Genomic DNA, 21,390 nt, shown 5'->3' on the forward strand with positions numbered 1-21,390 from the left:
ACTCTCTCTCCCTCCTCTGTTCCCCCTGGTTCTCCATTAGGTCTCTCCTGTTTTCCTGCTAGACCTATGAGTGCAAACATATGGTTTCTGTCCTTCTCTGCCTGGCTTACTTCACTCAGCATGACACCCTCAAGGTCCATCCACTTTCCTACGAAGGGCCATATGTCATTCCCTCTCATTGCCATGTAGTACTCCATCGCATCACCCCCTTTTTACAGCTGGGAAAACTGAGGCCAAGTTAGAAGTGTTAGCATTTGAGCCAGTCCTTCTGATGTAGAAACCGTGCTCCTTACCAGAGGTTAATATTCTAGAATTTAGAGAGTGCATTTGAAGGCAGTCCTACCTTAAATAAATGGTCTCCCTTGTAAGTTTATATTCTGTGTTTCTTGAGCACATATTGAACTATTCAATAAGAAAAGGAGTTCATAGAAATTTTGTAAAATTTCTCTCCAGTTGGATCTGTATGTGCTGTTTATTGTTAGCAAATGCCATTTCACTAGTGCAGCTTTGCATTATCAGGACCAAAAAAAAAAAGTCACTAAACCACTCTTGTCTGCCCATCCAAGGGTTAGTAGGGTTGTCTGTGTGTCCGTCTGTTTCACCACTTATTTATTTTTTTATAAATGTTTCATATTTATGTTCTCCAAGCCACTTTTTTTTTCTTTTTTTGAATGTTTATTTTAGAGAGAGAAAAGGACACAGAGCATGAGCACGGGAGGGGCAGAGAGAGAGAGAGAGGGAGAGGGAGAGGGAGAGGGAGATAAAGAATCCAAGGCAGGTTCTAGGCTCTGAGCTGTCGGCATGGAGCCCAATGCCAGCTCAAACTCATGAACCACAAGATCATGACCTGAGCTGAAGTTGGATGCTTAACCAACTGAGCCACCCAGGTGCCCCTGTTTCACTACTTGGTGGGAGTAAAAAAGGGTGTGTGTGTGTGTGTGTGTGTGTGTGTGTGTGTGTACGCACTAACACAGTGACATTGGCCTGTTTTTCCCATATATTAAAGATCAAGATAAAATCCTTAACAACAGAATGGTTGAGAACACAAACTCTCGAGTCAGATTTATCAGGGGTGAATTTACTATACTTCTCAGCTTCATTTCCCCCATCTTAAAATGGCCATGCCAATTGTGAAAAATAAGAGGGGTGCCTGGGTCCCTCAGTCGCTTGAGTGTCTGACTCTTGGTTTTTTGTTCATGTCATGATCTAATGGTTGGTGGAATTGAGCCCATGGTTTATGGGTTCTGTGCTGATGGCATGGAGCCTACTTGTGATTCTCTCTCTCTCTTTCTCTCTAACCCTATCCTGCTCATGCTCTCTCTCTCAAAATAAATAAACTTTAAAATAATAAATAAGATACCACTTAGCCAGTGCCTGGCTAACACTTTACAATGTTTCTGTGGTCCTTCGAACCTCACCAGGTTGTTGGGGGTCTCAGATGAGGAGACACAGCTTCAAAGGACTTCCTTATTGATTTAAGACCTTATTTAAACTATTTTATACTTAAAAAAATTTTTTTTACTTTGAGTTTGGATATAGACCTTTTAAAACCTCAAGTACATGTTAGTACAGCTAATCTTCAAGGTTAACTTTGCTTCCCAGTTGTAAATAGCGTGTGTGGTTCATTCTGCACCTACTTGCTTATTCTGATAAATTCAACAATTGCATAAACCTTCTTTGCCCTGCTTAAAACAGGGAGGGAAGTGCCAAATCCTCCTTGGTACCTTTTTGCGTATGAAAAGGATTTTAAGTATCACCAAGTGTACAGTTAAGCTAGGTTAGTAGTTGACCTTGTTCGCTGAAGGGGGGAAATTATCTTTGGCATCACGTTAGTATGATATGAGCCAAATCCACAAAGACTCTAGTTTGTGGTCTGTAGTAAGTGACTAGAAATACTTGGCCAGCACTCAGAGTTATGTTACTTTTTATGGCTTATTTTAATTATAAAATAGTTTACTTTTAAAATCTGAGTTTGGGGGGCACCTGGGTGGCTCAGTCGGTTGAGCGTCCGGCTTCCGCTCAGGTCATGATCTCGCAGTTTGTGGGTTCGAGCCCCGCGTTGGGCTCTGTGCTGACAGCTCAGAGCCTGAAGCCTGTGTCGGATTCTGTGTCTCCCTCTATCTCTGACCCTACCCTGCTCATGCTCTCTCTCTCTCTCAAAAATAAATAAAAAACATAAAAAAATTTTTTTTTAAATCTGAGTTTGGGAACTTCAGGATAATTTTATCGGTTTGTTTTAAAAGTTATTGGAAGACTTCTGTATCATAGTCTCTCTTTTCCTAATTGATCCCACATATGTGTCTTTTCCTAAAGTAGACCTTTTCACTTTTTTGTGACATTAGCCCATACTTCTATCTAATTTCTTTGAGAGTATAATTGACTCATCAGTTTTGTGTTTTGTTAGAATAATACCTCCTGGGGGCTCCTGGTTGGCTCAGTCGGTTAAGCTCAGGTCATGATCTCATGGTTTGTGGGTTCGAGCCCCACATCGGGCTCTGTGCTGACACCTCGGAGCCTGGAGCCTGTTTCAGATTCTGTCTCCCTCTCTGCCCCTTTCCCACTTGTCCTCTCCCATTTTTAAAAAATAAACCTTGTGCTCTGTCTCTCTCAAAAATAAACAAACAGGGGTGCCTGGGTGGCTCAGTCGGTTAAGCGTCCGGCTTCGGCTCAGGTCAGATCTCACGGTTCGTGGGTTCGAGCCCCGTGTCGGGCTCTGTGCTGACAGCTAGCTCAGAGCCTGGAGCCTGTTTCAGATTCTGTATCTCCCTCTCTCTCTGACCCTCCCCTGCTCCAGCTGTTTCTCTCTGTCTCTCAAAAAAAAAAAAAAAAAAGCATAAAAATAAACAAACATTAAAAAAAAGAATCTGCCTAATGGAGGGAATGTGGAGTCAGTAGAAACTCTAAACAAAACCCTAAAAAGTTAGAAACAGAGACTTATAAAGTGGTCAGGGCTGGGGAGGAGAGAAGGAGGGAGAGATGGTTATAAGATGAGTAAGACCTGGAGCACTTGGGTGGCTCAATCAGTTAAGCGTCTGACTTCGGCTCAGGTCATGATCTCATGATCTCACGGTTCGTGGGTCAGGGTCTGCGCTGACAGCAGCTCAGAGCCTGGAGCCTGTCTTCAGATTCTGTATCTCCTACCCTCTCTGACCTTCCCCTGCTCCCGCTGTCTCTCTCAAAAATAAAAAAACATTAAAAAAATAATAATACCTCCTGAAGTAATATTTGTTAGGATGGGTCTTATTCTTTTCCTTCTTGGAAAAGAGTAAGCCTCTAAGGAATAGAATTAGAAAATTATGGTTTGTTTTTAGATTATTTTCCCAGCATTTTATTTCTGATATGAAAAAGTTTTTGTTGCCTTGGTTTCTAATTCTGTTTGACAGTGGCATTCTTGATTTGCTTTTTTCAAAGCCTACCTTGAAATATGAAAGGTTACTTACAGAACCTATTTTTTTAATTACGCAATTCACCTAAGGGTAATTTATCACTTCCTTTTTCCTATCTTTCCTTCTTCACATAACTTAGGAACTTAAGTTCTTTGTTGGAGTACTAATTCAACTTTTCTCTTACCATATTGTTTCCTATTCTTTTGGTTCATTGGCATAGGTATTTTATTGTACTATGTTTGGCAGTTAGGCAACTGGTGTTTTAAATCAAAGAGTAAGCAGAATAGAATGGGGAGGAAACAAACTTGTCTTGTGACGGGTCTATGGCAGGTGGGGTCGGAATATCTAATTGGGATGCAATTATAATGTAGGTTTAGCTTAAAAATGAGATTACTTACAAGTGAAAATTAATAACCAAATGTGTGTTTTTAGGGAGTCAGAAAAGGTAACTTGACTGGATAAGCTAATAGTGGCGAGTTTTCTTAGAGGTGATTTTGGGTTTGGTTTTGTTTTGAGAGAGTGAGCTAATATTGATGAACTCTAACATCTCCTACTCTGAATTCCACCTCCAACTATAGAATAAGTTTGGGTTGAATCCTGAAATTTGTTTCACTGAAGGGAGTGCTAAGGAAAACATTCCCCCTACTCAAATGAACGTCTGGACTCCTGTAAGCTCGGTATAAATTTAGCACTTTGCTCAGCTGTAGCCTGAAATGTTCGTTTTGTTCCCATCACGTCTGGCTTCACCCTTCCTCATTTCCTCATGGCATTTCTCATTTGTAAAGCTGGCTGAGCCTGTTCGTGCTGTTGTGGCTACCTCCAGGGCAGAATGAGTAAGTTGCACGGTGAGCCATAAATCAAGGGACATAGACTCATCTTTCCTTTCCTCAAGATCAGACGTGCAGCAAGTAATTCAATATATAATTATGAATTGATAGAAGAAAGAATTGGTACTAAAACCTTTTTTTTTGCTCTCCTTTATTTGTTACTCATGTTAAATTCTGGTAAAGATTACGGATTGAACAAGCCTTTTGAAGAGAGGGTGTCTGGGTGTGTAGCTGTGTGTGAGTTTTGGTTTAGGTTTGGGCATGCAGGAGGTTGGGTGACTTTTAAAAGTTGTCAGGAGCTTAGAGCTGCTGATCCTTGGTGTGTGATGTCTTGAAAGGAAACATGTTGGGACGTGTTATGTGGAACCAAGTTAGCCAAACGTCTAGAACATACTCCTGCTTTAAAAGTAGAATTCAGTAAATAATCCTTCATCTACCAATCTATGTCTACACAGATAGGATACTTTACATTTTTCCTTTTGATCTTTTTCACTTGACTTTGATATATACACTTATAAATCTTCTCATAAAGAATTGCTCAAAATGTTTTAAGCCAAGCTTCTCTTGGTGCAGGGAATTATGCACACACCGTCAGATCAGAGCCGTATTGTAATTCCAGCTCTCTGACACATCATCCAGCAGACTTGGGAAGCTACGGAACTTCTCTAAATCCTAGTTTACTATTATTGACCTGGTGAGGCTATTGCAAAAACTGGAAGAAACAATTGGTGTGTGGGAGGCATGAAATGGTATTAATAAATGCTGTCATTTATGTCAGCAAATTCTGAGAAATGATAGGTGCTGTGATAGATGGAAGGAGATCAGAAGAAGGTAGGGGCCTGTGCTTAGGAAATGTATAGTACAGTTGAGGACAGAGAATTATTTTATTGGAATAGTAATATCTAATCGACTTTTAAATTGGTGGCTGCAGACTAGAGCATTTAGGGAAGGTGTTGGTGTGGGTAGGAGTTACCTATGGTCTGATTTGGTTAGGGGATTAGAGAGGTAACAGCTTCATAGAGGAGTTTAACTGAGGGAAGGTGGGAAGACTAAAACCCTCGTCTCTCTAGAAGAGAGAAACCAGCGGTTTGAATGGAGCATACTCTCCCACTCCTATTCATCCAAAGCTTGCTTTCCTCTCAATATTCTGGTTGGGGATAGAATGTTGTGATGCGGTAAATATTCCTGTGCTATTCTGTTTTTGGCCATCTTCAAGCAATCTCTCTTCCTTTAGGCCAGAGATCAGCAAAACATTTTCAGTAAAGGGCCAGATAGTCCATAGTTCCTATTTTTTATAGGCCACATATGGTCTCTGCTCATATTTTTCTTTTTACAAACCTAAAAATGTAAGATCCATTTTTCTGGGCCACACAAAAACAGGCCAGCGATCAAGGGTTGACTCTCGCTGTATTTTTCTTTCATTGCCTAAGGTAAAGTGTATATGTATCTACTGATAGGGGTTTGGACACAGCACTGTACAGGTCTTTACGTGGTGTTTTTTTGGCCAATTTTCTTGAAATGCTCTGTTCAGTCATGGTCTTTTATATTATAAGAACTTTCTCGAGGCACCTGGGTGGCTCAGTTGGTTAAGTGTCCAACTACAGCTCAGGTTACTATCTCACGGTTCATGGGTTCACGCCCTGTGTTGGCTCTGTGCCGACAGCCCGGAGCCTGGAACCTGCTTACAATTCTGAGTCTCGTTCTCTCTCTGCCCCTTCTCCAGTCACTCTCCCGCTCTCTCTTGCTCTCAATAAGTGTTAAAAAAAATTTTTTTTAAATAACTGATCATTCAGTAGATAGTAACGGGTGAAGTTGGAATGATTGGGAACCATTAGCCTATACTAGTGGTTCTCAACTTGGAGTGATTTTTGCCCACTCAAGGACATTTGGCAATGCCTGGAGATATTCTTAGCCAGAACTCGGGTGGGTAGAGGCCAGCATGCTAAAAATCCTACAGGACACAGGATCCTCCCTGCCCCAAACAAAGAATTGTCTGGCCTATGTGCTGATAGTGCCAAGTTTGAAATAAACAGCGATTTATGTAGTAGGGAAGGTCTTCATTTCTTGGGTACTATTCTCTTGATTCCATTGTAGCTCCTGACAAGGCTAAAAGCATTATTAGAATTGCAGGCTTCCAGGGCTGCCTGGGTGACTCAGTTGGTTAAGTGTCTTAACTCTTGTCAGCTTAGGTCATGATTTCATAGTTCATGGGATCGAGCCCTGAGTTGGGCTCTGCACTGACAGTGCAGAGTCCGCTTGGGATTCTCTCTTTCCCTCTCTTTCCTGTTCCTGTTCACATAGGCGTTCTCTCTCAAAATAAGTAAAAGAAACATTAAAAAGAGGAAGAAGAATTGTAGAGGTGCCTGGGTGGCTCAGTTGATTAAGCAACTGACTCTTGGTTTTGGCTCAGGTCTCGCGTTTCATGAGTTCAAGCCCTGCATTAGGGCTTCATGCTTACAATGCAGAGCCTGTTTGAGATTCTCTCTAGCCCTCTCTCTGCTCCTCCCCGACTCTCTCTGTCTCTCTCAAAATGAATAAATAAACTTAAAAAAAATTTAAAAGAAAAAAAGAATTGCAGCATTCCAGGGGACTGTTGAGTGGCAGGGTTTGCATGATAAAACTATGGCTAGTCACAGCCAATCCCTCTTAGTTCTGGAAGGATTCTTGAAGTACCCCTCCCAACGCCCACCCCTGCCTCCCCTGAAAATTTAGGGCAGTTGTCTCCCCAGACATTATTATTTGTCTCTACTGTTCCTGTCCTGTCATACCCCTTGAAAATAACACTGGATTAATGCTTATTGTATACCTTCATGGATAATCATTTCATTTTATTTTTAAGATTTTATTTTTAAGTAATCGCTATACCCAACATGGTGCTCCAAATTACAACTCTACTGTCTGAGCCAAGTAGGCACTCCACTAATCATTTTATTTATTTATTTTTAATTTTTTTTTAGCATTTATTTATTTTTGAGAGACAGAGAGAGCATGAGTGGGGGAGGGGCAGAGAGAGGGGGCGGGGAGACAGAACCTGAAGCAGGCTCCAGGCTCTGAGCTGTCAGCACTGAGTCCGATGCGGGGCTCCAACTCATAGATCACAAGATCATGATTTGAGCCCAAGTCAGATGCTTAATTGACTGAGCCACCCAGGTGCCCCACCGATGATCATTTTAATGACCCAGTCCATGGTCATTGCTCTGGTGGGAGCATCTCCTGGGATGGATTTTCTAAGCCCTGAGGGGGGGCAGCACAGTTATTTCTTCACTAGATGATATAAATGGTGGGATTAAGGAGTGGGGGAGTGCAGAAAGGATCTACCATTTCAGCTTGATGATAATCCTGTGAGTATACAAATAGGCATCTGGTGAGTCCAGAGTTTTGGTCATAAATGTGACTCTCAAAGTATGATTATCGTGGGTTATGAAAGTTGGTTACCCAAGGGTTCTAGGACAAGGGGGAGGACATCACTTGTCATAATGCCTGCTTTGTGCCCTGGACTTGTTTTATCTCATTTAATCTTCACAAAAATGCCCAGGGAGGTAAAGATTATCACAGCTTTGGTTTTTTCAGATAAGCTGAAGTTTAGTAGGGTTAAGTACTTTGCCAAGGAACCTATGGCTGCCTTTCTACATGTAGTATATTTAACTGCAGAGAAATGTAGCTGGATGAGGGACAACACAAAGTGAATGCGCACAGAAGGAAAACAATGTCTCTTTAGTGGAGAAAGAAAGGAGGAAGTGGGGTGGTGCTTGTGTAGGGATGAAATGGAAAGGGATTTTGAATTGAATGGAAAAGGATATTGCTCATTGAATTAACTCTTCAGATTGGTTATAATGCTTGGTGGAAGGAGGGGACTCTGACCTGTTTTAACCTTGTATCCTCTTTGATTGCGGTAAAGTAGTATTTTGAAATTTTTCATAATGTCTGCTTCCAATTTTTTACCCTTATTATAAAATACCAGTTAGAAAACTAAAATAAAGGCAAACATCCTAATAACCACCACCCAGATGGGTGTTTTCATTTCAAACTAGAGAAGAGATAGGTTCCACAGTGTTATCTGTGATACACTGTACTGTGTTATGAAATTTATACATAATACAAAGTATGACTATAGTATTAAAACTCAAACAATAAAATTAAACATTTTAATAACTTATCTTAAACAACCACTTTGGCAAAGATACAAGCTTCTTTTAGAGAGATTGTGAATTTGTAAAACTTGATGGAAATCTCTTCTGGTCTCATTCCCCAACCCAACTTAAGCCATGCATTTCTTAAAAGCCCTGGGTCCTGGCTTGCCCAAAGCCTGTGTGTACTTAATCGAGAGCCACACTGGCTATTGCTTGTTAGCTCCGAGTGTTTGAATTGTTTCTTCTAAATTCACTCTCAAATGACCAGCATTTGCTGCCATCTAAGATGGCTAGTCTATAAGGCTCTAAACATCTCCTAGTGGAGACATTCTGAGTAAAAGTGGCATCATAAAAATAGTGTCATCAATAATCTGAAGTGTTTTTTTTTTAAACAGCCTTAAAAAGCCTTTTGATACCTCATGATTTGGGCTGATGTAATTCTCTCTCTTTTTTTTTTTTCCTTTGAGAAACTGAAAGAGAGACAATCTTTAGCAGGCTCCATGCCCAGGGCAAAGTCTGATGTGGAGCTCAATCTCACAACCATGAGATCATGACCTGCGCTGAAATCGAGTCAGATGCTGAGTCACCCAGGTGCCTGCTACCTATCTGTCATTTGAGAGTGGGGGATATTTACTTATGTATTTATTGAGACAGTGAAAGAGATGTAACCGTATCTTTAATTTTTTTAGATGTGTATTTATTTTTGAGAGAGAGAGAGAGAGAAACAGAGCTCATGTGGGGAAGGGGCAGAGAGAGAGGGAGGCACAGAATCTGAAGCAGGATCCAGGCTCTGAGCTGTCAGCACAGAGCCAGATGTGGGACTCGATCTCATGAACCATGAGATCCTGACCTAAGCCAAAGTCAGAGGCTTAACCTATTGAGCCACCCAGGCACCTTGAGATGTAACTATATCTTTAAGTCAGCATGATCACTGCCTCAGATGTGCTGTAAAGATAATAGGATGAAGTTTACCAACTTTGGTGTATATATAAGTAGTTGGAAACTAAATGAAAGTGCTTAGTATTCATGTATTTGCTACTACTTAATAGATAGAAATTTTACTGGTAGTGCCTCAGGACAGGATTCATTAGGCCGTTTTATTATATATTTACCCATGGGGGTAATTGGAGACTCCAGAAGATGTGGGTGAAGTCCAGACTGACAGGAAGTTTCGATTCTGTGATTTCAAATAATTCTCAATCTCAGATGCATTTACTGGGCTTCTTGTCTCGGTGGAAGTTTAATTCTGGGTTAGAAGCAACCTCATTTTACTTCCTCAAAATGTTTCCTTAACTTAATATCCCAGATTTAAACTTTGAGAAGAACAGTTCAGTTTCCCGGTATGGAGCCTCTCAAGTGGAAGATATGGGGAATATAATTTTAGCAATGATTTCAGAGCCTTATAGTAAGTATTGCTGTTTTAACGGTTCCAGGCCTAGGATTTGATCCTGCCGTTCTTGCTTCGTGTATACTTTTGAATCTCTTGCCATAGCTGTGTCTCCATAATAGCTAAAATGATGACTTTTATGTTCTCATTTTTAGATCACAAGTTTTCAGATCCAGAGAGAGTAAATTACAAATTTGAAAGTGGCACTTGGTAAGTACTATAGTGGTATTCAGTTTGAGCCTTTTGGTTTGTTTTATTCATATTGTGATATTTAAGTCCTCTTGTATTTTGGTAACTTCACTAAACCTTTTGGTTATCCATTTTTTAAAAATACTATGTTCTTGGGGTGCCTGGGTGGCTCAGTCAGTTATGCCTTTGGCTTCGACTCAGGTCAGATCTCACATTCGTGGGTTCGAGCCCCGCGTCAGGCTCTGTGCTGACAGCTAGCTCAGAGCCTGGAGCCTGCTTCTGGTTCTGTGTCTCCTTCTCTCTCTGACCCTCCCCCTCTCATGCTCTGTCTCTCTCTGTATCAAAAATAAATAAAACATTAAAAAAAATTTTTTTTAATATTATGTTCTTTATAAAAGAAGTTTATAAAAGATATAAGGTTATATCTTACAGTGAGCTTTGATGTTGGTACTAAACTTAAGTGAAATATTTGTGTCCTTAGTCACTATGACCCTTAGGTGTTGTGTCTGTGACTCTTGTTTTAGCCTCTCAGAACTGTTCATCCTCTCACAGGAGAACTTCCAAAGAAAAATATATGCTTTAAAAGAGTTCACAAGATTTTTATTGAGATAGTTTTAAGTATGTTCTATCAACTTCTACTTTATTTTTTTCATTTATTTTTTAGACTTATATCCAAGTGACTTAGCATATAGTGTGCAACAGTGATTTCAAGAATAGATTCCTTAATGCCCCTTACCCATTTAGCCCATCCGCCCACCCACAATCCCTCCAGTACCCCTCTGTTTGTTCTCCATATTTAAGAGTCTCTCCTGTTTTGTCTCCCTCCCTGTTTTTATATTATTTTTGCTTCCTTCCCTTATGTTCATCTGTTTTGTGTCTTAAAGTCCTCATATGAATTAAGTCATATGATACTGTCTTTCTCTGACTAATTTCGCTTAGGATAATTTAATACCTTCTACTTTCATCCATGTAGTTGCAAATGGCAAGATTTCATTCTTTTTGGTTGCCTCTTTCCACACTTTACCTATTGTAGATAGTGCTGCTATAAACATTAGAGTGCGTGTGTCCCTTCAAAATAGCACACCTGTACCCTTTGGATAAATACCTGGTAGTGCAACTGGGTCATAGGGCAGTTCTATTTTTATCAACTTTTAATCTAAATCAAAGGAAATAACAAGCAAGAAGTATGAAGTGGTGGTATCTCATCGTGATGACAGAGCTGTTTGTAAATCAATGCAGTGAATCCCTGAGATTGCCTGCTGCCTAAAATGAACAAAAACTTTGCACATCTTTGCCATTAGAGAGACTTTGAGACCTAGTTAGTTGGGGAGAAAGTGACTCATTCGGAAAATGTCCTCGGAGTACTGGAAACGCGAAAATGGGAGGAATAGCACATCAAAAGGTCTTAAAATATACAATAGGTGATTTGCAAATGACTCATTAAGGTGCAGGAACTCCCATGCATTTCCATAAACACTGATGGCTCCCCCGTGTGATAGGGGAGATATTTTAATGGCAGTGTTCTGACTGCATGCACACATTCCTGGTGTGGGCTAATTGTCAGCTTTATGCAGATCTTAACTTTTGCTGTCAAACTGGATTTACGCTCCACTAGTATACTGGCCAGATCTGAGAATAAATTTAAATGTATTCTTCTTGGTTCTAGGAACTTATTGGCTATCAAGGTATAGGAAGAACTTCACTTTCTGTGATTTGATCCTAGGTCCTTTTGAATTTATGGCAAGCATGCAGCAACTCCACTGATAGATGGTTTGCTGAGTGAGTTAGCCACGTGGGACCTGCGTAGGCACTTTCCATTTTATAGTGAACCACCTAAAGAATACTTTGTGCCCAGATAATTTTTGAGGTTCTGAAATAAACCAGGCGGTATTACAAGTCTGTCTGAACACCAAATAATACCTTATGTGTAACTAGGAAAATGGTAGGTGGGAATAGGTTAGACTCCCTAGTGTTAATTACACAACCTGAAGTTCTGCTTGACCCACAGCAGCAAGATGGAACTTATCGATGACAACACCATAGTCCGGGCGCGAGGTTTACCATGGCAATCTTCAGATCAGGACATTGCAAGATTCTTCAAAGGACTCAATATTGCCAAGTTGGTCTCCTTTAATCTCTATTTAGCAATACCAAAAGGATAATGGGTGTTCTATCATTTTTCCTCACTGTATTTTCCCCCCACTGCTGTCTGTCCTTTTCAAAGGGGAGGTGCAGCACTTTGTCTGAATGCCCAGGGTCGAAGGAATGGAGAAGCTCTGGTTAGGTTTGTAAGCGAGGAGCACAGAGACCTAGCATTGCAGAGGCACAAACATCACATGGGGACCCGGTACATTGAGGTATGTCCTCTCAATCTGACATTCTTGACGTCTGGAATGAATATCAATGTTGGAAGGCTCAGAAACTCTATTTAATTCCCCTTTCTTTTCTTAGGTTTACAAAGCAACAGGTGAAGATTTTCTTAAAATTGCTGGTGGTGAGTACTTTTTATATAATGTGGCTAGAAGAAGAATCTAAAATGTATTTATATACCAGAGTAGATAAATGGAGTCATGAATGGTTTCTATTGCATAAAGAAACATAGAAATGACTTTTTTATTTAAAAAAATATTTTTAATGTTTATTTATTTTTGAGACAGAGACAGAGCATTGAGTGGGGGAGGCGGGGGTCAGGGCAGAGAGAAAGGGAGACACAGAATCCAAAGTAGGCTCCAACGTCCGAGCTGTCAGCACAGAGCCTGATGCAGGGCTTGAACCCACAAACCATGAGATCTTGACCTGAGCCAAAGTCAGAAGCTTAACCAACTAAGCCACCCAGGCACCCCAGAATTGACTTCTTTTAAATTTTACGTTAGAAGAAAGACTCATATAGTACCAGTGACTACAATCACTTGCCCTAAGACTTGAGCCAACCATCTGTAGTTAAATAGCCAGTAACAGTAGTACCATACTGAGGAGTCTGGCTGGCTCAGTCAGTAGAGCACATGACTCTTGATCATGGGGCTGTGAGTTCAAGCCCCATATTGGGTGTAGAGATCATTTAAAAATTAAATCTTTAAAAACAAAATAGTATCATAAAAAGCTGAAAGGGTCATGCAAAATCATGGACAAAGGAAGAGAGTAGTTCTTGAAAGAAATTAAAATAGTCTGAAAACAGCTTTCAAACAGCCGCCCCAGAATACCTGGAATTTTTGCATATCGGCTTGTGGTTTTTCTCTCAAACTTCCTTAACTCATCAATGGCCAAGAACATAGTACTTCTCTTGCTCTAATATGTTTCAGTGTATGTAGTGTTTTGTTTGCAGTACTGTGGTCAATAAGAAACGGGAACAGATATTGTCTTTAATTAGTGAGTAATTTATTGCTTTAAAAACTTTAAGTAGTGGATGAAAATGTTAACTATAGTTTGACAGATTTTTTTCTAAACGTTAAACTACTTTGTAAGTTTCTGTTGCTCTGTTCATACAGCTTTATAACTTTCTCCTAATCTACTAAAGTAGATTATATTTTCCCATGTAACTATTCTTACATGTTAATTACTATACAGTATTATATACCATATATTATTTTAAAAACACCCCTGTTGGGCATTTAAAACTTATTTCCAATTTTTCACGCTGCATCTTGCAGTGAATGCTTTTGTGTCTCTGTATGTGTCACTCATTAGGATACATCTCTAAAATTAGGATAGCTGAATCAAAGAATGTAGGTAGACCTTTTAAGAGGCTTTTGAAAATCTATTGCCAAATATATACTAGGGTGACTCACTTACATGTAGAGAACATTTGTATCTCTGCATTATATAGCCCTGATTAAAATCCTTGCAACTGTTGAACTTGTAGTAAAAAGCATCCTGTTTGCAATTTGCTGGTATATTTTTATTCTGACACTTACTCCTTTAGATAAATGAAGGCTTCCAAATTCAGAGCTTCAAGTTTAATGGTGCTTCCAAAATCCCTAAGTGATGTTTGATATTGGTTGGGAATACAATACATTTGAACTTCGTATGGCTCGAGGTTCCATGATCACTAACATTATAAATTGCAGAAGCAAAGTTAACTAATATATTCACGCCTGGGATTTCATGGCATCTGGGTAATATGATAGATTGCTCTTAAAGGAAAATGTTAGCGGGGACACCTGGCTGGTTCAGCCAGTAAAGCATGCGACTCTTAATCTAGGGGTTGTGAATTAAAGCCCCGTGTTGGTGGTAGAGCCTTAAAAGGTGTTTGTGTGGGGTGGGGGTACCAGTATATGAGCTTGCATTTGAATGTTTGCCTCATGGCAGTACTATACAAAATGCTTTATGTCAGGCAGAATGTTGGTAAATCTTGAAAATGGCTGCCATGTATGTTCATTATACTCTCCTTAACTTATTTTTGAAACAATCTTAATAAAAAGTAATCAGGAAAATAGTAACAAGTCATTGAAGTGTTTTATGTACCATAACTTATTTATATATCATAATTTATGAAGTAATTTTACCTCCATTTATAGATGAGGACTGTGAAATGTAGATATTAAACTTGACTAAAGTCATAACCTTGTAAATGGCAAAGTCAAGATTGGACCCAGACATTCTAGCTCCTTGACCTGTGCCCTTACTTATCACAATGACTTACTGCCTCTCCATGAAAAGAATACAGTGGTTGGTCCATGATTTATTTGTCCAGCCACCTTCCTAAGTTAGGAGGTGTTTTACAAAAAATGGTAGGGGGAAAGTTTCAAATCTGTGGGAAGAGAATTGTGATTCCTGGGATGTCATGATTCAGTGGGAGTGTGTTTTAATTAAAAACTCAAGACATTGCCAAGAATTTTACCATTTTAAATTTGGTAAAGTTGATGACTTAACCATTTCTCCTCATGTTTCCTGGTATGTGTTCCCTAGGTACATCCAATGAGGTAGCCCAGTTTCTTTCCAAGGAAAATCAGGTCATTGTCCGCATGCGAGGGCTCCCTTTCACAGCCACAGCCGACGAAGTGGTGGCCTTCTTTGGACAGCATTGCCCCATCACTGGGGGGAAGGAAGGCATCCTCTTCGTTACCTACCCAGATGGTAGGCCAACAGGGGATGCGTTTGTCCTCTTTGCGTGTGAGGAGTACGCACAGAATGCATTGAGGAAGCATAAGGACTTGTTGGGTAAAAGATACATTGAACTCTTCAGGAGCACAGCAGCTGAAGTCCAGCAGGTTGGTTTTTAAGAACATTTTGGTGGCTTTGTGTGATTTATTCTTTATTTCCAAGAACAATCCAACATTGTTTATTGTGCTAAAATAAAACTTGAGAAATATAGAAAGTTTAAATGCATTTTTAAAAAATTTCATTCCGTAATTAAAAGATAGTCACTGTTATTTTCTATACACACAGGAAAAATACTGTGTTTTTATATAATTGGAACTCTGCTGTAGATACTCTGTTTAAAACCTACAAATCTTGGGGGATCTGAGTGGCTCAGTTGGTTAAGTGTCTGACACTGGAGTTTAGCTCAGGCCATGATCTGTTTCATGGAATTGAGCCCTCAAGTCAGAATCTGTGCTGACAGTACAGAGCCGACTGGGGATTCTCTCTCTCTCTCTCTCTCTCTCTCTCTCTCTCTCTCTCTCTCTCTCTCTCTCAGCCCTTCTCCCACTCACCCATGTGCTCTCCCTCTCTGTCTCAAAATAAATAAACTTTAAAAAAGTCACTTTCCAATTTAAAAAGAAAGATAGTACATCTTTTGCAAGTTTAGCCGTGTCTAAAAAGTTTCATTTTTAAAGTCTCATAAAGGTACATAATTTATTTAGGAAGTTATTGTACATTTAGAAATCTAGAAATTTCTAGATAAACATGCATATAAAACTCAATTTCTGATTGATTTCTTTAGAGCTGGGTGGTGTGAGCTTTTAAGGTTTTTAATACCTTACCAAACTTATTTCCCAAAAGGCTTGCTCAGGTCCATACTGCTGGTGACGGCATAAAGTGCCCTTTTGTCCTGTTATTCCCTTCCAGAATTCAGAGCTGTTTCTGAGGCACAGCTGGGACAATCATTTGCCCAAAATGGTCCAGCCATGAAGCCATTTGCAGGGTTTCAAGCCTTTTGACTGTTGTTGACTTACCAGCAGAATGGTCTTCAAGGGTCTGTTCATTTTTCCTTTGTATCTGAGGTCGTGTGGCCTGCCTCACATGTGGCTCTTCCAACTTATTCTGCTTGGGTCTCCTACTAGAACAGAATCACTTTAATGATTCACTTTTGTCTTCTTTACAGGCAATTAGGACACTGACTCTACTATTAGCTCTATGAGTTCATAAAGTGATTTTGTCTAGCTTCTTTCCGGAAAGCCCATTGAGTACTGTGTTTTGAAATCATTGCCCAAAGTTGGAAAGAATGTTTCACCTGTTGGAATACCAACATGTTTTTATACCTACAGTAAACAGAAGTGACATTTTGAGCTAGTTCTGCATCCTGATGTATTTGTCTTCTTGATCCCTAATCTATGAACATACTTCTACTGTAAACAATTCTCTATCTTGTTGAAAACTAGTATCATAAACTCTGAATTTCTAAAATATGCTAAGTGTACTTGATGCTTCACATGTTACATTCATCAGTGCCATACCAGAGGAGGTGAAAATGAGACTTTAATTGGAAGAACAGTTTTATAGAAATCTTGGCCCAGAAGAGACTACGTCAGGGTCTTGGCTACTGTATGTTGATTGCTTTGGGTATAAAGTATGCTGCCTCTATATAACTTTAATGTGGTTTTGGTTATAGATGAGCTTCCTCTCCAACCCCATCCTACTGACTTATTTAAGAAATGCTGAAGTAATCATATGCTCTGCACTGTCATCTTGTCATTACTCATACAGTAAAACCTTGGTTTGTGAGCATACTCAGTTTTGGAAACATGCTTATAATTCAAAGCACTTGTGTATCAAAGTGAATTTCAAGAACCATTGGCTCAGTTGTGATAATGTGACGCTTGGCCTCACGTACTACTCATATTATAAGACATTGCTTGTTTATCAAGTTAAAATTTATTAGAAATGTTACTCATTGGGTTGCCTGGGTGGCTCAATCGGTTAGGCGTCCAACTTCAGCTCAGGTCATGATCTCACAGTCTGTGAGTTCAAGCCCTGTATCAGGCTCTGTGCTGACACGTCAGAGCCTAGAGCTGCTTCGGATTCTGTGTCTCCCTCTCTTTCTGCCTCTGCCCTTCCCCTGCTTGTACTCTGTCTCTCTCTCTCAAAAGTAAACAAACATTTAAAAAAGTGTTTGCTTGTCTTGTGGAACACTCGCAGAATAAGTTACTCACAGTCCAAGGTTTCACTGTAATCGTTTGATTCAATAACTATTTGCTCCACTCCTATTTGGCAGTTATTGGAAGGTGCCTGACCGTGTCCTATCCTGAGTTTGTCTACGACTATATTTTCATGTTCATCTTATAATGTTTGGGCTGTATCTAGATTATTTGTATAATTTCTTTTTTTTTTTTTTTTTAATCTTGCTATCTCTTTAAAGTTTCTTTGGCTACATATTTCTTTATTCCTTACTTAGATAGCAACCAGACAGTGTGTGAATGAGAAAATCAGGACAAACTTTGGGGAGGATTTTGATTCTATATTTCCAGGTTATGGGATGATGAAGGCTACAGTAATTAAGTTCAGAAAACCTAGGGATGCCACACATTGTTGCGCAAGGACCTCCTAGTATTATAAACTAGTAGGCATGTTCTAAACTAAGACGAAGGTAGACCAGAACCTTACAATAAAGTTTTGCCTGGCAGTAATCCTTTCTCTAAATATACCTGACTTCATTCATTGCCAAGATAGCTGAATTCCATGACTTTAAAAAATAGTTAAGGGGCACCTGAGTGGCTTAGTTGGTTGAACATCTGACTTTAGCTCAAGTTATGATCTCACAGTTAGTGAATTCAAGCCCTGCATTGAACTCGCTGCTGTCTGTGCAGAGCTCTGTCCCTTCCTCCCCATCCCTGTTTGCATGGATGCTCACTCGCTCTCTCTCACTCACTCAAAAATAAACAATTATTTATTAAAAAGATAGTCAAGATGTCCTGTCTTGCCACTATCTCAAATTCACATGAAAACTGATTATTTTGATGATCACCAAATGATATTTTTCTTTCATTTTTACACTACCAGTCATTCTGTTTGGGGCTTTATACATTATTATAAATGTGGCATTATATAGCCCAGAGTCATTGTTTGACCTGTGGTTCCTTTATTATGTCATTCTCTTGCTTGAGTTTAGAGGTAGAATGTGGTAACCGTATTAAGGGGACCACCATGCCTGGTGAAAAGAAATCTAATAGACCGCTATAAAAGTCCACATTTAGCAGTATGTCCAGAAGCATGCTTTTCGGATATTTGTCCTGAGACAGTGATTTACTGTCCAGTAGACAGGTCCTTGATCTAATAAGCGCATTGTGCTGTGTGTGGCACATGCCTCAGCAGGCATTTAACAAAAGTAGGGATCATGCTTTCCCAGCTGAAAACCATGAATCCCTTTCCTCGTAAGTGCTTCTCAAACTCTAATATGCTTATGAATTACATGGGGATCTTGTTAAAATGCAGGTTCATATTTACGAGGCCTGGGGTGGAGCTGAGGCGGTGCATGCATTTCTGACAGGCTCCACTGGGCTACTGGTGCTGGTCTACAGACCATGGTGGAGGGGCAAGCCTCTAAATCACTTCTTTTTTGCTTTGAGTACAGGTGCTGAATCGATTCTCCTCGGCCCCTCTTATTCCACTTCCAACCCCTCCCATTATTCCAGTACTACCTCAGCAATTTGTGCCCCCCACAAATGTTAGAGACTGTATACGTCTTCGGGGTCTTCCCTATGCGGCTACAATTGAAGACATCTTGGACTTTCTGGGGGAGTTTTCCACAGATATTCGAACTCACGGGGTTCACATGGTATTGAATCACCAGGTAAGGAAGTAACTTTTTGGAAAGCTGGTTTACTATTCTTATGATCAAAGGCTCTCTTCCAGTAAAAAAAAAAAAAAAAAAAAAAGAGAAAGAAAAATATATATATATTCATCAGCTGTATAGCAAGTCTTTAAGGAAAGATTTAACTGTAAATGCAGGAGGTCTTTAAGGTGGACTTCAGAAAGAAGGCTGTCATTAGCCTGTAATAAATACATTATTAGTCTAATACAACATTTTACTGAGCTCTGCTCTTGTAGTGTGAAAGCGATTATAGATGTATAAATCAATGAGCCTGTCTGTGTATCAGAGTATTTTATATCTAGAGACTGTTTGGAAATGGCTTGTTTTATTTTATATGTATGACCTCAAATGACATTTAGTAGAGTGCAAACTTAGTAAGGATTTATATCTTCACCACCTGGAACAGAATGTAATCATAACAGGTGCTCAAATGTATGAATGAATTGTTGAGAAGTCTTCATTAGAATGTAAACCAATTCCTAAGTGTGTGAACAGTAGTTCCTGGTTTGGTGTCCCTTAGTTTTTGGTTAAATAAAATTAGTCCTGTTAGTTTCTGAATAATTTACCAGTATTATATGCTATTATAAGCAGGATAAAATTTCTAAAAGCCCATAAACCAAGCAATTCTAATTAAAATTTTAGAACTCTATTAAAAGCAAAGTCAAATTAGTTTTTAAAAATGTTTTTTGAGTATTACGAGTTGAAATAGACTTGTATTGGTTATTCCAACATTTTTCTAAATTGCTAGTCTCCTGCTTTCTCTTCTCATGTGGAGATTTGGTCACATTCATAACCATAATCCTGTCTCATTGGAAAGTACATTCCTCTGGGATGAGGAATCAGAAAGCATCCTGAGCCCCTGGTTTGGGATTCCACACCAGCACATGCTCATTCTTACTCTTACGTCAATATTAAGCTATGTAACTTTTTATCTTACATATCTTCTCAGCGTGCTTCACCACAGGGAGTCCCTTTAAATAAAACTTCCCCACAATTCAGCATCACCAAGGGATTGTTTTGTTTCTTTTTGAGCACCATTTCTAATAACCTAGGGGCTATGATAGTCCTTTGATTAACCACAGTAGACCTATTTGTCTCTTATTGACCCACGTGACCTATTATGACTGCACTTGGGGAAAATGCTTCTTTAATGATGGACAAGCTTTTAGCTGCCTCAAAGATGTTAGGTTTCCATCTTGGACTGGGTTTCCATGGTATCCCTAATTTCCCTGGTATGGTATCTCTTATGGTAACTTGCATGGTTATAATTTGCACCACATAGTCCCTTAGAGACTTAAAGAAATCCATAAAAAAGAAAGGAATCTTAATAGCTGATTGTGTCCTTTTCTCCCCCATAAAATGTCCATGTTAAATAAAACCAAGGTGTTCTGGTTCTATGAAACAAATCTACTAGCTTGGTTTTGAACAGGATTTTTAGCCAGCTATTAGTAATAGAGGAAATGTCTACAAACACCTGTCTGACCGAGGTTTAAGATGGAGTTGCCTGGGAAGAGATGAAGGACGGGCTCCCACACAAGGCTTTTAATACAGTTTTCGCCAACCCCCACAGTGCTTTGCAGCTCGCGTTTCAGTAGCCCCCTTATTCCTAAGCCCACATCACAGCCTAGGCTTCGGGGAGAAGGGAAAGGAGAGTTACAGGTCAGTGATAGACCACTGAGACCCAAAGGAGAACACTGATTTAGTCAGCTTCTTGTAGGAAGATACATAAAGCTCTTCTGCTGGTTCTGTTCCTAGCTCTTTTTAATCAAATAAGATTTCATCCGATTTTTCAGAAATGCAAAACCCAATATACAATCCTATACTTTGAAACTGCAGTTACAAGGAGACCCTTTCAAAACCCTGTAAATCTGATACTAATTAATAGAAATGAGAAAGGATCCCTTTTAGCTACAAGCCCTCAAAACTGTTTCCAAGGTTTCGTGGGCCATTCTGGTGATTAGGTGATGAAATGCAAATCAGATTTCAGTAGACAACACTTGTCACCCAGATTTTGTGGCTAAAACGTCTGGACTATGGGTGATTGTCACTTTGCATGTTTTGTAAGCAACCATTTCCTTGTTGAGGGAGACAGTCTCCTTTTGTTTTTATTCTTCCCCCACATGCTCAGGGCCGCCCATCAGGAGATGCCTTTATCCAGATGAAGTCTGCGGACAGAGCATTTATGGCTGCACAGAAGTGTCATAAAAAAACCATGAAGGACAGATATGTTGAAGTCTTTCAGTGTTCAGCTGAGGAGATGAACTTTGTGTTAATGGGGGGCACTTTAAATCGAAATGGCTTATCCCCACCGCCATGTAAGTTACCATGTAAGTTTTTCTTGGGTCTTGGCGCTATTCTACGCTATATGCTGGTAGGTGCTTAAGCGGCTTTCATAACTTTCTGTGCCCTTGGTTCTTTCTAAGGCAGGTGAGATGGTTACATAAGGCTTTCCCATCTGAAATCGGTAGTATCTGGTAATCACTTAAGACCTTGGTTGTGGACA

General features: G+C 39.7%; 1 protein-coding gene across 5 annotated transcripts in view; it reads left to right on the forward strand.

Annotated features, from left to right (window-relative positions):
* ESRP1 (epithelial splicing regulatory protein 1) overlaps window positions 1-21,390 on the forward strand; it is a 68,577-nt gene that overhangs the window by 10,579 nt on the left and 36,608 nt on the right. For 4 of the 5 annotated variants that reach the window (XM_029923470.1, XM_029923472.1, XM_029923474.1 and 1 more), the window contains exons 5-12: window positions 9,650-9,748; window positions 9,886-9,940; window positions 11,928-12,038; window positions 12,144-12,276; window positions 12,371-12,413; window positions 14,825-15,126; window positions 18,648-18,866; window positions 21,016-21,214. In XM_029923470.1, coding sequence (XP_029779330.1) covers window positions 9,650-9,748; window positions 9,886-9,940; window positions 11,928-12,038; window positions 12,144-12,276; window positions 12,371-12,413; window positions 14,825-15,126; window positions 18,648-18,866; window positions 21,016-21,214 — 1,161 coding nt within the window. The remainder of the gene's footprint in view (window positions 1-9,649; window positions 9,749-9,885; window positions 9,941-11,927; window positions 12,039-12,143; window positions 12,277-12,370; window positions 12,414-14,824; window positions 15,127-18,647; window positions 18,867-21,015; window positions 21,215-21,390) is intronic. The other variant, XM_029923471.1, reaches the window with a different exon arrangement.

This window comes from Suricata suricatta, chromosome 15, assembly GCF_006229205.1.
Source record: "Suricata suricatta isolate VVHF042 chromosome 15, meerkat_22Aug2017_6uvM2_HiC, whole genome shotgun sequence".
NCBI lineage: Eukaryota > Metazoa > Chordata > Mammalia > Carnivora > Herpestidae > Suricata > Suricata suricatta.